The 14,711-nt window shown below is 42.5% G+C and overlaps 1 protein-coding gene across 3 annotated transcripts; it reads right to left on the bottom strand.

The window, feature by feature from the left end:
- Positions 1–1,355: 1,355 nt before the first annotated feature.
- On the bottom strand, positions 1,356–14,342 carry tnnt2a (troponin T type 2a (cardiac)). 3 transcript variants are annotated; one of them, XM_030423729.1, is made up of 16 exons: positions 14,185–14,342; positions 14,021–14,092; positions 13,170–13,180; positions 12,671–12,685; positions 12,218–12,286; positions 10,515–10,571; positions 6,723–6,752; positions 5,974–5,998; positions 4,424–4,487; positions 4,116–4,232; positions 3,932–4,009; positions 3,734–3,844; positions 3,525–3,634; positions 3,348–3,438; positions 3,215–3,255; positions 1,356–1,606 (listed from the first exon to the last, which is right to left on the bottom strand). In XM_030423729.1, the coding sequence occupies exons 2-16, from the start codon at positions 14,056–14,058 to the stop codon at positions 1,573–1,575; spliced, it is 891 nt and encodes a 296-aa protein (XP_030279589.1). In that variant the 5' UTR covers positions 14,059–14,092; positions 14,185–14,342; the 3' UTR covers positions 1,356–1,572. The 3 variants fall into 3 exon arrangements, with proteins under 3 accessions (XP_030279589.1, XP_030279590.1, XP_030279591.1); XM_030423730.1 differs by lacking the exon at positions 12,218–12,286; XM_030423731.1 differs by lacking the exons at positions 12,218–12,286; positions 12,671–12,685.
- Between the last annotated feature and the right edge of the window lie 369 nt (positions 14,343–14,711).

Genomic DNA, 14,711 nt, shown 5'->3' with positions numbered 1-14,711 from the left:
TCTGAACTCAAGTTTTACTATTTTACTCAAGTACGACTGTTGATGGGTGCTTTACACAACACTGCATATTTGATGGTTACACAATATGAGGCCATGCTGGAAGCTTCTAGATATCTTGAACCAATTAAGCTCCATGGTGTCATTCCAGCCGAGTTTTTGTGGTTTGTGTGTGTACAACCATTTTTCTGACTTGGAGAACGACTCTAAAAAACAAAAATATGAGGAATCCGCTCGGCTCCATTCTCCGGCTGTGGAAGTCGGACAGAAAGAGGAGGTTAGTTAGTCCGAAGGCTGAATTTGAATCAGCCTTCGGGACTGTTCAAGACTGTCTTCGGTGTCAGACGTAATCATAATACTTTGAAGGATTAACTGTACAACTGTGATGACTGACACTCTTATCTTTCTATCCCTCCTGTCTGCTTGTGTCTTTGTTTCATTTTACTCTGGCCCGTGGTGCTGTCCTGACAGCTGAAAGAAAAAGAGCTCACTATTCTCTATCTCTGGTATGTTCACTCATTTTAAACCGCATTGCAGGCGATAAAATTGCAGGATGTTCAAAAAGATGGCTAATATTTTCGCTTTCTTTCTTGAGTATAACTCAATTTGAACCAGAAATGTTCTGTTAGATCACTTTTTATGATGCAGATGTTTGCAGCTTCACTGAGAACAAAGGTGGAAAGAAAGATAGTAAAAAATACCTTGTTACTCTACTTAAGTAGATTTTTCAGGTATCTGTACTTTTTGCTTTTATTCCATTTTGAGACAAACATCTGTACTTTCAACTCCCTTAAATTTACAATTTACTTAAATTACACTGCCAGAGATGCGGTGTAAAATTAATTGATATGACTCACTACGCCATATTACCATTGGATGGAATGCAAGTGTCACAACAAATAACGGATTAAATCCCTCCAACACGTTAGGTCCATAATAATGACTTCATTCATTTTGCATCTGCAAGTCTGGTCAAAACCGAGAGCGTTGTCATAGAAATCCACTTTGGAGAAAAGTTGAAAGCAGTTGGAGGAGGAACTTATTTTTTTCTTTCAGAGAGAGCATTTTCCCACATTGATTACGGGTAAATGATTCATTCTCTTTCAGCTCTTGTGTGTGTGTGTGTGTGTGTGTGTATACGTGGGTGTGTGCATGTTGGGTGGAAGTCTGGGCGTTGGCCCAAGGATCATCATGTCAGTCCCAGTCATGTCAGAGCTCGTCTCGAAGAAGGAAGGTGTCTCTTCCTGTCTTTGGCCTGAGGCATTCTGCATTCATGTCTTGTGGATGTATTGCTGGGTCGTTTGGACTTTCTGTGGGTGTAAATAAACACAAATGCGCCCACGCTCACAGGGCTGAAATTGAACAAAGCCTCTGGTTCAACCTAGATTGGTTTTATTTACAACCTTAAACACAGAGCTAAAACCAGTGTGCGATGGAGCTGGAAATATAATACTGCACTGTCGGTGAAGGTATCAGAGAAACAGGTGGGGCCGGGGTGTGGCAGGAAGAAAACAGGGCTTGGTTTAAGGCGGTATCCACAGAGCGAGGCCGACAGCTCACTCGGCGAGTCAGCGTCTATTTCCTCAGGCCTCTCTTTGTCCTCTTAGATCTGTTGAAAACAAGACAGAAACTATTATGAGGCAGGTGAATCCTCTGGCCATTAATTCCAAAAAAATAAGGACTCACACTGAGGCACACTCAGACACTTTCAAACAGGCTTCCAGCGTGTCTATGACAAGTGGGGCAGCTGTCACACATAGAGACATGGTCTGCAGCAAACTCTTCCAGTAAAGGGGAACAGAGCCTCGGGGAGATCATGAACCCTTGCAGGCAAAAGTAATGAAAGGAGGGGGGCGGTGATGGGGAGGAGAGGAGCTTTTATGACTCAAAAAGCGGTCAGCCATGAGCATGAAGGGCTGCTACATATCCAGGTGACGACGGATGAATATGCACCTGATTGTCTTCTCTAACCCAAGCGTTTCAATTGATTACAGTCCTTGTGACTGAGGCAGTGATATCAATCTGGTTATCAAAGTCTGCAATCTTTGCCCTTTCTCATCTGTGTTCCTGCAACTTAAATAAACTGATATTTGTTGCATGTAAATGTGTTTAAAACTTGAACTAATATGTCTGTGCATGAACAGACGCGTGTGCAGAATTTGGCAATCTGGTTTCAGGCTCAAGACACGGCAGTCACCAGAATAACATGTTGACATGTTTCTGCAAACCACAGTCATACCTGTCATACCTGACGTGTACTGTATATGAACTGACATTAATGTGTTAATTAGTTCAGCAGATGGACATGATAGCGGTAGTGGTGCTGGGCCTGTGCTGCAGAGCAGGAGATCAATGTTTGAGACTGCAACTTAAGAATTCTAAGTGCAAATCCACTGACATTCCAGTCTTGTTGCCGAAACATGATCACGAACAAACCCAGACCAAGTGGTTTATGTTCCCAAACCTAACCGGAGGGTAAGCTCAGTGCTGTCACAGGTTAAAATAAAAATAAATAAATAAATAAATAAAAACCTATTGAAGAGTTAGGTTGCAAGATAAAGAAATGCAAAGTTTCAACTTATCCCTGATTTTTTGCAGAAATGTACATTGCCTATGATATTTATTGCCTGAGAACAAACCTCACAAACTACTTTGTTACTCATCGTAGGGAGTGAACCTCTGGAAGCTAGGAGTTTCGCATTCAACCGACATTCCTCGAGAGCGCGAAACAAGCCGAGAGCTTTGTTCTGTTTTCCTGAGGCCATTCCACTTAGTGCACTTAGCAGGGCCCGCGGTTCGCAAGCCTATTGGGTGAACAGAGTAGACAGGCTCATCGGCCGTGTCATGGACATTGAAGGAGAGGTTCTTCAGTTTGGTCAGGCTAGGACACAATTTCTGTTTGCTTGTGTTGCAATGACTGTAGCGCACTGACTGAAAGGAACAGCTGATAATGTCTTCTGTGGCACCAAAGATCATGTTTTAAGAGAAAGCCTGTCTGATAAACACAGGACAGGAACGAATTACGCTATCTAGTTACATGACTGGAAGTGTAGGATCAGTGTTTCTGGGGGCTTGACTCATCCTGGAGACCAGAAGTCAGGATATCTGAACTTTTGCTCTGTCTCATTTGAATCATCTGACTGTCTTTTCTTTGTGTGGAACTGTGTGGAACTGTGTGGTGTCAGAGGGAGAAAGGGATCTGGAGTCGGTTTCTCACGTTTTCTGATGGTCGCTGACACGGTTCCTCAGCACATTGATCTGAAACAAAGAAAAGATCCGAATGTCACTCCAGTTGGGTCTCTTAGTTCCTGCGGTTAACTTCAAAGTGCTGTACAGTGAAGAACACCCACATCATATTTCTGTCTGGAGAACTGATACTGAAATTCAAACTTCTCTGCCTCCAGCTGGTACATCCACTCCCACAGCTCTTTAGCCTTCTCCCTGTGAGAAATGGGACAGTGTTGCTTATTTTCATTGCCTAATGTGTCACGTGAAAGCACGTGCCTACACTTGATGTCTCCACCTACTTGAGTTTGTCCTGGCTCAAGTTCTCGATGTCCAGAGATTTACGTCTTTCGCTCAGGATCTTCTTCTTCTTCTCCCTCTCGGTCTGCCGCTTACCGCTGCGTTTTTCTGTCTAAAGTTGAAATGAAACATTGCTTCGCTTGACATCCATTGTATGCTAACTACATCTACTGAGGAAACAAACCCCACCGTGAGCCCTCCACCTGCTCACCAACTTCTGCATGTAGCCTCCAAAGTGGAGGCTGGTGAGGGTTTTCTTCTTCTTGGCGTCATCCTCCGCTCTCCTCTTGGCCTCCTCCTCCTCCTTACGAGTTCTCTCATCCTATGAGGGAGAAAGTGGACGAGGAGACAAAAGGAGGGTTAGGGTGGCTCATCCAGCAGACGTACAGCGGCCCGAACATGATCGTACCTCCAGACGCTTCTGCCGCTCCTTCTCTCTCTCGCTGCGGATCCTGTGCTGCTCTGCTCGCTCAGCGCGGCGCTTCTCCTGCAAGGCAGATCATCACACGTCAGCAAATCTTAAAGGGCAGACCTTTAACATTGTGTGCGACAAGTAAGTTGAATTTTGACTGGCTGTGTTGTGGGGCTCTCACAATCCTCTCCTTGAGATTAATGATATCTTCTTCTTCCTTCTTTCTGCTCTCAAAGTGGACCTCGATCAGAGTCTGAAGCTCCATCAGGTCCTTCTCCATCCTTTTACGATGTATATCCTACAGAAACAGGAGATCAGAGCCTGTTGTTCGTGTACTTTTTGTTATTGGTTTCAAATTAAAGACAGTAAAATGACAACACTGAGCAAAAACACAAGGGGTTTTGGTGTAAGTTCAGTAAAAGCAGCATGCGATAGAAATGTAAAGCACAGTAATAAACTCTGTTTTTTGAGTCCCAGTCTGTCACCTACATCAAAATCCACCTTCTCTCCATCTGGGATCTTGGGAGGGATGAGATTAGGCATGATGAATGGCCTGGAGATTAAAAGGAAAAGAAAGAAAGAAAGAAAGAAAGAAAGAAAGAGGTCAAATTACACCAGAAGACTATCATCAATTACTGTAACTGTGGATGTCAACTGATTATTAAACGCAGGATCAACAGGCCAAACAAGTGTCTCCTAAATCTATTGATGCATGTCTGCGCCTGTGCTTCTTACGGTCGCTTTGAAGGAGCTCCTTTGTGAATTATTCATGTACTCCACCTTTATGATATGTATTTTTATAAATACATTATTTTAACCCTGTACTCCCTGGAGAAGTCGCCAGCTCATTGCAGGGCCCTCACTGATGGCAGAGGCCGCCATGCAATGTGCCAACCGCACATCAGGAGCAACTTGGGGTTCAGTATCTTGCTCAAGGACACTTCAACATGCAGCTCAGCTCAGCCCGGAGCTGTTATTTGAACCAGCGACCCTCCGCTCACTAGCTGATCTGCTCTACCAACTGAGCTACAGCCGCCCAGACTTTATCCAACACTGATTATATAACACACAGACATGAACTGTAGTCTACAAACCAGACCATTTTGACATCCGAGTCCCACTTCTTATTCAAGATTCAGTCTTACAATCTGCATTCTTCACTGTATTCAAAAGAATTTCTAAAGACTGATGACTGATAATTTGATTATATACCAATATCAGTCTCTCCAGGAATTCCCAAGTCCCAGTTAATTCTGCCTGATCTGGCATTTTTCTTTGTCATTTTAAGGGCAAATATCTGCAAAAAGCATTGTAATATCAAAAAACATAAATAGTGTAACATGAAAAAAGCAATCTTTTATGTATATCATCACATTTGTTATTCTTTGTTCTGTACTCGGTGGATATTTGTGTCCTGAGTTTCAAAAATGCTTCCCACCATGCTCTGGGGTATGTAACCCGAGAGGGTGCTAGGTGAGTTATGTCGTGTGACTCTTATGTTTATCTAGATTTGGAACAGGTGTGAGTCAGAGATAAGGAGTACGATTTTGTACACAGATTGCAACAATCTGATGTTGTGTTTCAAAGTATCTTAATACCCTCAAGCAGGCGGAAAGAGCTCGCCTGGTTCTGTCCTACGGTGACTCAGTTCACCACACATCTTGTTTTTTTTATCAACGCAAACAACAGTAAAACTAAAATGTATGATCCCAACTCTTTCTTGGCCAAGCGCGGTAGTTTTGTTAAGATTAAACAAACAAGATATAAAGGATTAATTAATGAGCTTTAGAGGAGCTTGCAGAAGTATTTATTGACCTTTAAACCGAGCCAGGCTAGCTGTTTCCATGTGCTATACTGAGCTAAGTTAAGCTAAGCGGCTTCTGGCGGTATGGTTGAATGTTGTAAAAATATGAGAGTGATATCAGTTTTTTTCTCTGCCATGAGCATTTATTGGCTAACAAATGCTTTTTTTCCCCTCCCAAATCTCAGTGTGTACAGGAAGAATTAGCTCTGCAACAAATATTTGTGGCATTACTCACTTGAATTTGGGCTTGGCCTCCTCCTCTGTTGTTATCGAAAGAGAAGAAAGCAGTAAGTTAGTTCAGACCACCTACTAACAACAACAAAACATTTCCTAAGAAACACCAGCGAGTTGTGACAAAGTAGCCCATTGTGTGCTCGTAAAAACGACCAAGATGTTAAGGAGATTGAGCCAAAATTTCCTCTGCGAGTTCTTGTTAACTTTTTGGAGATGAGCGATGGAAAACATTCTGCCTGGAGACATCACAAACTGGCACGGTTCGTGCAGGGCCTCGGACAGGAAGTCTCTGCGGAAGGCGAAGACAAAACTACCTGGAACATCATGAGTGTCCATTCACAGGGCACCATTAGTGAGGTGAGGAGGCCGCACAGAGGTTAGGGTTAGGGTTAGGATTAAGGTTAGGCTAGGGTGACGCTACAGTTTGTTCACCCTGCTGCTGCCATCTGCCAAAAGATACAGATGTATCCGCAGCCACACCACCAGACTACAGAGCAGCTTTTTTCCTCAGGCTGTAATGTTCCCTCAACTCACCTTCCACACTCTGATATACATATTATCTTTGTTCTGTTGTGTTTGTAGCCTTTAGGGACCTTCAACCTCGTACGAGATTACACCAGCAGTTTTTGTCTTAAGCAGAAATTTAATCGGAACCTTTTTTCCGGGTGTGACTCAGATCAGGGAAATGCAGATACACAATATGTCTGCAAGGCATGCCGACCGTGATGCACTTTAGATAAACATAGTTACCTTCTCCCTCCTCCGCCTCCCCTTCTCCATCTGAAACGTAAAATAAAGAGAGGTTTGTGTGTGTTTGTGCGACCGTGTGAAATTGGTGCACATTAAAGAACAGTAAATAGTTTTTCACGGAGCGCTGACAGAGAAAATGAAGTATTGGGGAGCATGACGAGACTGAAAAAATACAGTCCTGAGGGCGACAGGCAGGTATGGCTCCTTTATCTGTGCTGTTGTGGTGTCAAAAGTGTTGCATGCTTCACATTTCATAAATAGCACCATGGAGAGGCTGTCCTGATAATAAGCAGTCTCTTGCCCAAAGAGGGTTCTGAATCCGTGACCTCTGATTGACATTCTGGCAAAAATTTTAAACCAAGTCCATAAAACCATAAAAGCTATGATAGGAGGAAGTTATTTATTTTATTACAAGCCTCGACTACAGCCAGGCTAGCAGCTGTGTGAGACTCAAAAGCAGCAGCGTTTTGAGGTTCACATTGAAAACCATCAAATGCGGATTTGAAAAAAGATTAACATATTTGCAGTTATCATGGCTCAGTGTGTTAGCATGACTTCTTTTCGCCCAATTTTCAACGTCAACATATCACACAAGTGTGCACAAGGTGGTGAGCTGCCAACAAGAAGCTCCCAGGACACCGTAATGGCAGTACTTTTACACATCTATCTATAAATGCACGGAATCTCTGTCTGTCTGTGTGTGTGTGTGTGTGTATGTGTCTGTTGGTCAAATATCTCTGGATCACACTGACCCGAGACTTTCAACATGGCTGCTGCGTGGTTCAGTGGTGTGCATCTAAGCATTTGTTTGGACTGCAATGATACTGTGAATAAATTATTTCATAAATGCTTTACAAATTCCACCGAGGATAGTCCACCAGAGCCACCACAGTCACGTGGGCACCAGAGCCAATCACTGCAGAGCTCAAGCCCACGACGTACCTGAAGAAACAAGCGGATTTATACCTGCAGCGGCGTGAGCTGGACCGGGATTTTGCCGGCGGTTCGGTCCCGTTCTGTTCTGTTCTGTGCATCTAAACTGACTGCTGTGGATTAATGAGATTAAACGAGTCCGGACCAAGTCTGTCCGGGTCTAGCGGCTAGCTAGCGGCTAGCGGCTAGCTAGCTGCTAGCCGCTAGCCGCTAGCTACACGGCCCACCTCCCGAGGCGACGGACCGGACGCATCGGCACGTCCAAAACCGGACCTAGGGTAAAAAATTATGTCCGCCACGCTTTTTCGCGAACATTGCCGTCACGTTTGCGTTGTGTCTGGTGCAGGAAGAAACGGTAAAAACGGGCTTTTGTCACGAAAGTGTCCAAGCAGCAAGTTTGGTTGTTGAGGAACAGGAAGTTGTGGGAGGGACGTAGGCGGATGATTGACAGGCAACGACGGTCGGTGTGTAGACAGCGATATTGAGAGTTGAGAGATTTGTGATATTTAGCGTGTTTGGAGTGTGTAGTTAGTGTGTTATGTAGTGTTTGGTGTAGTGTGTTTAGTGTGTAGTGGAGTCAGTTTTTTGTTTAATGAAAAAAAAATGGTTTGTTAAACATATTTGTGGTTTTCACAGTAAAAAATTCTAACTTTTTCTACTCGGATTTTATGTTTTTTTGTGATTTTAGGTCCATTGTGTTAATACAGTTTGTCAAAATGAAAAAATAACTGTACAGTCACACATGTGAGGTTGTGCTGAAAATAATGACACCAAGCAAATAGCTTTTAAGGTGAAATATAATGGCAAAATCAAAAATAGTCAAAAACAGCCAATTATACCCTGGAATATCGGATTTCACAACAAACCTAAATATCCCTGACGTCCCACCTTCAAACACAGCCTCATTTGGCCATCCATGAAAAAGCTGCTTAACCTCCCACTTTTTTTTATAGGAATACACTTTTCTTACGGGCACTGCACTAGTTCATATAAAATAAAGCGTTGCGCTCGCTGCCGTAAAGCACGTGCGCCAGGCAAAGGCGTCACTTTGCGTTTGAAAGTAGCGAGAACATAAGAAGACATTTTAGGAAAAGGTTTTTAACTCATGACATTTTAGGCAATGTCATTGGGGAATCAGTATGATGTCAGAGTAGATTAAAGATTATTGTTACATCAAAAGGGCATGCACCTGGGGCTACTACAGAGTCGACAACACGAAAACATGATGAAACAATTTGAATTCCAGGCTGGGGAGCTTTTTTTGTTTGCCACCGCCTTTTATTGAAGCAGTTCTACAGCTTTGACCAACATCTTCACCTGCACTGTAACTTTTATCGTCTTGTCTCTTAAAGTTGAAACATCTTCTTGTGTCATTTTTATTGCCCTCGTAAAGCACTTTGAGTTCCCTTGTGTCTGAACTGCGCTATACAAATAAACAGTGGATGGGACTGGGACATGAGCCAACTGAAGGAAATAACTGTGAAACATCAAGGATTAAAATTAAAAGGGAGTGTTGCAGCTCAGACAGTGTGGTGGCTGTTCACTATACAAAAGCATTTTATCGCAGTGTTTTACTGAATCTACAGCGTGCAAATGATCGAGCCTGCCGAAGAAACCGCATTCAAATGTTTCAGTGCTGTAAATCCGGGTGAAATATGGTCGAAATGTGAACGTTTTAATCCTTCTAGTCAGTGAAAATAGGCTCACTTTTGAACCAGCGTAGATGTCTTTCCACTGGTGACCGTAGACATCTTTCACAATTTCTTTTCACTGGAAAGATTGCTCACTGCATAGCACAAAGTTCAGCTGAGGCTAAGGGGACCGACAGTTTTGCAGGAACTTGGTCAGTAACAGAACTGGACAACTTGAATTTGTTTCATCCATGAATTCTAAAAAAAAAGTTGAGATATCTCAGTCTGGACGGACGATGCCCTCTCCGGCTAATGATACCACCCTGATGATGAACTGAACTGGTAGGAATAAAAAACACTTTGGCAGGTTGACAAGTCACTTGTCCAGTTTGTGTGACACATAAGGTGACAGCTCACAGGAGCCTCACGGGGCGTTTACTGAAGAAGAAGAAGAAGTCGAGACTGATTCTGACTAACGCGCCGTACTTGTCGTATGAATGCAGAGGAACGCCTCAATGTTTCTGATTGAGAACAACAGCTAATACCTAATTCTGACTAATAGATAGCTCCTGAGGGCTGGGAGGGATATCTTGGGATTTCTCTCACCCAGTGACAGTGACTGGCGTGACTCAGATAAAGACGTGAATGTGGGTCTGAACTCATCAAGTGTCTGCAGTTTGACACATACCAGGGTGAAGTGCGACTGAAATAGCAGATCAGCTTTGACGGATGGTTACGGACAGAATGAATTAATCATCTTGACTTGAAAACACGTCACACCACGATACAATTGATGTTAGTCTCAGTAACCGTTCAGTCATTACACATATCTGGAACAAGCTCCCAGAAAACTGCAGGTCGGCTCCACCAAATGTCTTCTTGTGTCATTCTGAATGCTCTTGTAAAGCACTTTGAGTTGCCTTGCGTCTGAATTGTGCCATAAAAATAAACAGTGGATGGGACTTGTGGAGTGAATTGCACGAGCTGAAGGAATGACTGTGAAACTTCAAGGATTAAAGTTGAAAGGGAGTGTTGCAGCTCAGACAGTGTGCTGGCTGTTCACAACACAAAAACATTCTATTGCAGTATTTTATCAAGTCATAATAGAGCCTGACGAAGAAACCACATCCAAATGTTTCAGTTTAAAGTCAGTGGTGTCTGACACAGTAACAACACTGACTTGACGTCTGCTTGACGACAATGTTTTCCCACTTTGCAACTCCCTCACCTCCTTCTTCGTCGGCCTCCTCACCCCCAGCAGGTTTGTCTTCTTCCTGCACGGCCTCTGGCGGAGAAGGAAGTGAAAAAACGACATTTCAGCTGCAGCCTGACACTCGCAGGATGAGATGCTGACTCATCGCTCTTACTCGAGCCATCGCTCTCCCTTTTCAGTAAGCTGTCATTTTCCATATGTTCGCGGTGAAAAGAATTAGAAGAGAGAACATCTGATAAACCAGCAGAGAATGGTCTGTTCAAACAGCCATAATCGGATCAGAATGAGCTCTACATGTCTGGTATTTTAAAGGAGACAGCGCTGCAGAGCTGGTGAAGCGGAGCGTGTCTTTGGGCGTGTGTTGGTCAGATGCAACCACACCCTTTCAAATCTGACTCTGCATCTGAACGTAAATCTTGTGACAAGGCATGCATTGAAACACAGAAGTGTACCCACAAGTTCAAATGTAGTTCACCAAGATTTCATCAGGTGACACTTCCTGAAATATCTCCATTACTGACTCTCTGTGGAGTCAAACAGTGTCTTTTGGGGGCTTTTCGATAGCTGGCACTGCTGATCCAGATAAGAGGACAGTTATACATCATGGAGGATGAAAAAAAAACACTTTGGTAATTGTGACTTCAATTTAAAAAAAAAAGGTATTTTCATTTCTGCAGATTTCTTTTGTATTTCTACATTTATATTTTGATTTAAAAGAAAGATTATGTAGTGTATGTGTACAGGATTAAGAGATAAACAAGAAGTTCATATTTTTACAGTTGACAATTTACCTAATGAGGCAGTGGAGAGAGAGTGGGATTAAGTGAGTGTTTACGACTCACTTCTCGTTTTCGAACACGTAAGCTGTGTTGTTTTTACATTTTCAAAATATATATCAAGCCGTCAATTTAAGGCTGTATCCTGATTACTTCCTCTCTCATCAATTCAAAGCACGCCAGCCAAAAGTAGCTGTGAGGTTAGATTCCACCAGATGTTTCTGGCAGGAAAAAAAATACATTAATATTAACTATTCTAAAATATTTACGGTCTATATAAATTTTTTTCTGTGGCCTAAACATTCTCTTTGAATATGTAGGATCCCTAATTATTATCTTTTTTTTTCGTTGAGCAGACTGACAAAGTAATTTAAGGGAACTCGGGGAACCATTTTGCTTCTTATAAATTCAATACTATTATTTTAAGAAAACAAAAATCTGACTGTTTTGGCAAAGATGTCCAACATGGAGTTTAGGCCCCTATAGAAAAATACATAAATAAAATAAAATACAGAAATATAGGAATAATTGTGTGACTGCAAAATGAAATAAGGAAATGTAAAAAAAACATACAGGTAAAAAAATATCCATGAACGTAAACACTCATGAATAAATAGCAATTGAAAGATTAAAATGAATCTCTAACATATGCATTAGTAATTTCAGCAATTGTTTATATTTCATCTAACCCATCTAAAAGTAATATTGTGCTTTCCAAATTTTCCATTTTTTCCCAACATTACTTTTATGTATCTTGAGATATCAGACCCGGGGACATTTTTATTTGATATCTAATGTTTATGCCCGGTTGTTGTTTATGTGCCCAGTGAGCTTCATCACAACATGTCTGACTGTAAGGTCGAGTTGTTTTTAACCGGCATGGTCACACACAAAAAAATGAATAATAGAAGCTGCCTTCAGCTTAAAGCGCAAGCAAAATACCTTCGTCTGCCTCCTCCTCCTGCTCCTCCACCTCCTCCACCTCTTCCTCCTCTACCCCCTGCTCCCCTGCTGAGCAAAAGCACAAGAGCTGGTTAGTAAAGCCAGCCAGCCAGCAGAGCAGCCAGCAACATTCAAACAGAAGGACGGAAGGAAGGAAGGACGGAAGGAAGGAGGGAAGGAAGGAAGGGAAGATGCGTCTCTTAAAGCATGATGAAGTGATGCAGTGAAACATGAATGATTCTCATGTAATCGTTCATGAATGGCAGCCACAGCTGTCTTATTTTTAAAAAACCACAGGCAGCCTGAGTGTCAGGACAGACCAGTCATCACTCCACCTGTCACTCTGCTAGATCAAGTGTGCTGTGTGCTACTGAAACACGACCAAACATCGCTCCTTGATGATGCAGAGCTTTTGATTTTATGAATGTCGGCGCTAAAGCTGTAGTCACATACCTTCAGCAGCCTCCTCTTATGAAGCACGCAGCCAGGGGAACACACAAGAGAAGGATTAAACAAATAATGATATAAAACATAATACTAAATGCATGTTACACACATACACACACACACACACACACACAAGCTGCTCTAATGTAGGACAGGAAGAGGAAATCACCATCAAGACCCGAACAAATAACTTGTGCATCCTGTGGACTTTACAAAAACATCTACCTACTCGACGAGGAAGTGTTCTGGTGCAAAAACACACTTTGTGTTAGAGAACGATGGGGCTCACACATTAGGAAAGAAATCATCCATCAATCTGACAATCTCACTCCCAGGAGACACAATACAATAATATCTTCCTTTGAGACCTGTGCATTACTGTTATATGGAGACACTGTGCTAAGCTCGCCGGATTACTGCGTGTCAAAACAACATGCTGTCAGTTTCAGCCGAGGATCACGCCTGTCATTAAAACAATATGGTGAGTCACGATGAGAGCGCTTACCTTCCACCTCCCTGTGAAAATCAAACACACATGGACATTATTAACCCAGTGGCAACGTTACAGTGGCGTACAGTGGTAGACTATCAGTCGAATTAACAGATAATAAGGCCGTTGTGGTAACTACAAATTACAGGTCTGTATTTGACAGACGTAACGTAGGTGTTGACTGCTGGCACGACTCATTACCTCACCACAGTGTTGTGTGTTGAGAACTTGTATGTTGAAGTAAACACGTCTGTAACGATGTGACCCTAGACTCTCACTGAAGTTAGCCTATTACAAGACACTGTACCATCAACATGATCCTGAAGCTGTTATTCTGAGGTCAAAAAGTTACATACTGCTGCTTTAATGTAAAAACCTACCATTAAAAGGGGAACTTCATCATGCGATTAATGTTAATCAGTATCTTATAAAGTGTTATGAGGGCCTCATTATCTATTACTTAACCCCTTGTACAGGGATCTCAGTATAATATATTATTTATAAACTCATTAAACTCAATAAATGACTTTGTATGCTATTATAAATTTAGATGCATATTTAAAACATTTTTTTTTTCAAATCAGGAAATGACAAGACTCTATATAGTTTGTCCAGTGTAATCAAAGGTGCACTAACACTTTTAGCTAAGTAGCTACACTGAAGAAGGGTGTAAATAATGTCTTTTCAAATTAATTTGGGATCTCACGGCTTCCGGGGACTTAAACTACACCAGAGGAGCTGTTCAGAGCCTATTTTTATTCTCTTTATTGTTTTTTTCTTTTTTAAAACAAGTCCACAGTTATCTTAGAGTTGTTTAGATGAGCTTTTGAATGCAACATTAAAAAAAGAAACAAGCTTCAACCTACTCCTCGTACTCCTCCACCACTTCCTCGTTGTCAGACATGTCAGGGAGCGTTCAGGGTTGTCCGGCAGTGAATCTGAGCATCACACAGAGTCAATACATTCACCTGATGTTACCGCTTCACAACAGCATCGTGTAGCCACAAAGTTAAAATCAGTGAAAACTCACCTGGGGTTCAGACGGAGGCGATGAAGAAACAGCACTGATGTAGAGTCTCGGCGTGCAGCAGAGGAGAGGTCTCCGCTCTCACCAACAGGAATGTGAGGTGACACTCTGCATTGTGTGGACGAGGCTTTAGGACCCCTTGATGTTGTGTTATTAATAACTTTTTAGATAGCATGTTCCCCTCAGTTATCACCATTCCCTAAAAAGGGCCGCCGTGTGCCAGAGGGCCGGTTGCGGTGCCAAAAAGGTCCAGATAAAGGCCACAGTTGCTCACAGACAATGATTCACCCACACACACACACACACACCCTAACACACACACACTTTTCTCTCTGCCTTGTATGGAAACCTGCCACTGACACAGCGCAGGCACACAGCTATTATCCTCCCCTCCACCGAGATAAGTATGTTAAAGAGTGTGTGTTCATCATTAGGACCACACGACGTGTCTGCAGTGTGTAAGCGAGGATTTAAAAAAAGACATTTATGAGACGTTTGTGGTAATAAAACATTTTTATTTCTTAAGACAG

The sequence above is a fragment of the Sparus aurata genome, chromosome 7 (assembly GCF_900880675.1).
Source record: "Sparus aurata chromosome 7, fSpaAur1.1, whole genome shotgun sequence".
Taxonomy (NCBI): Eukaryota; Metazoa; Chordata; class Actinopteri; order Spariformes; family Sparidae; genus Sparus; species Sparus aurata.
The sequence above is the reverse complement of the archived record's forward strand: the minus strand, read 5'-3'. Positions and strand labels throughout refer to the sequence as shown.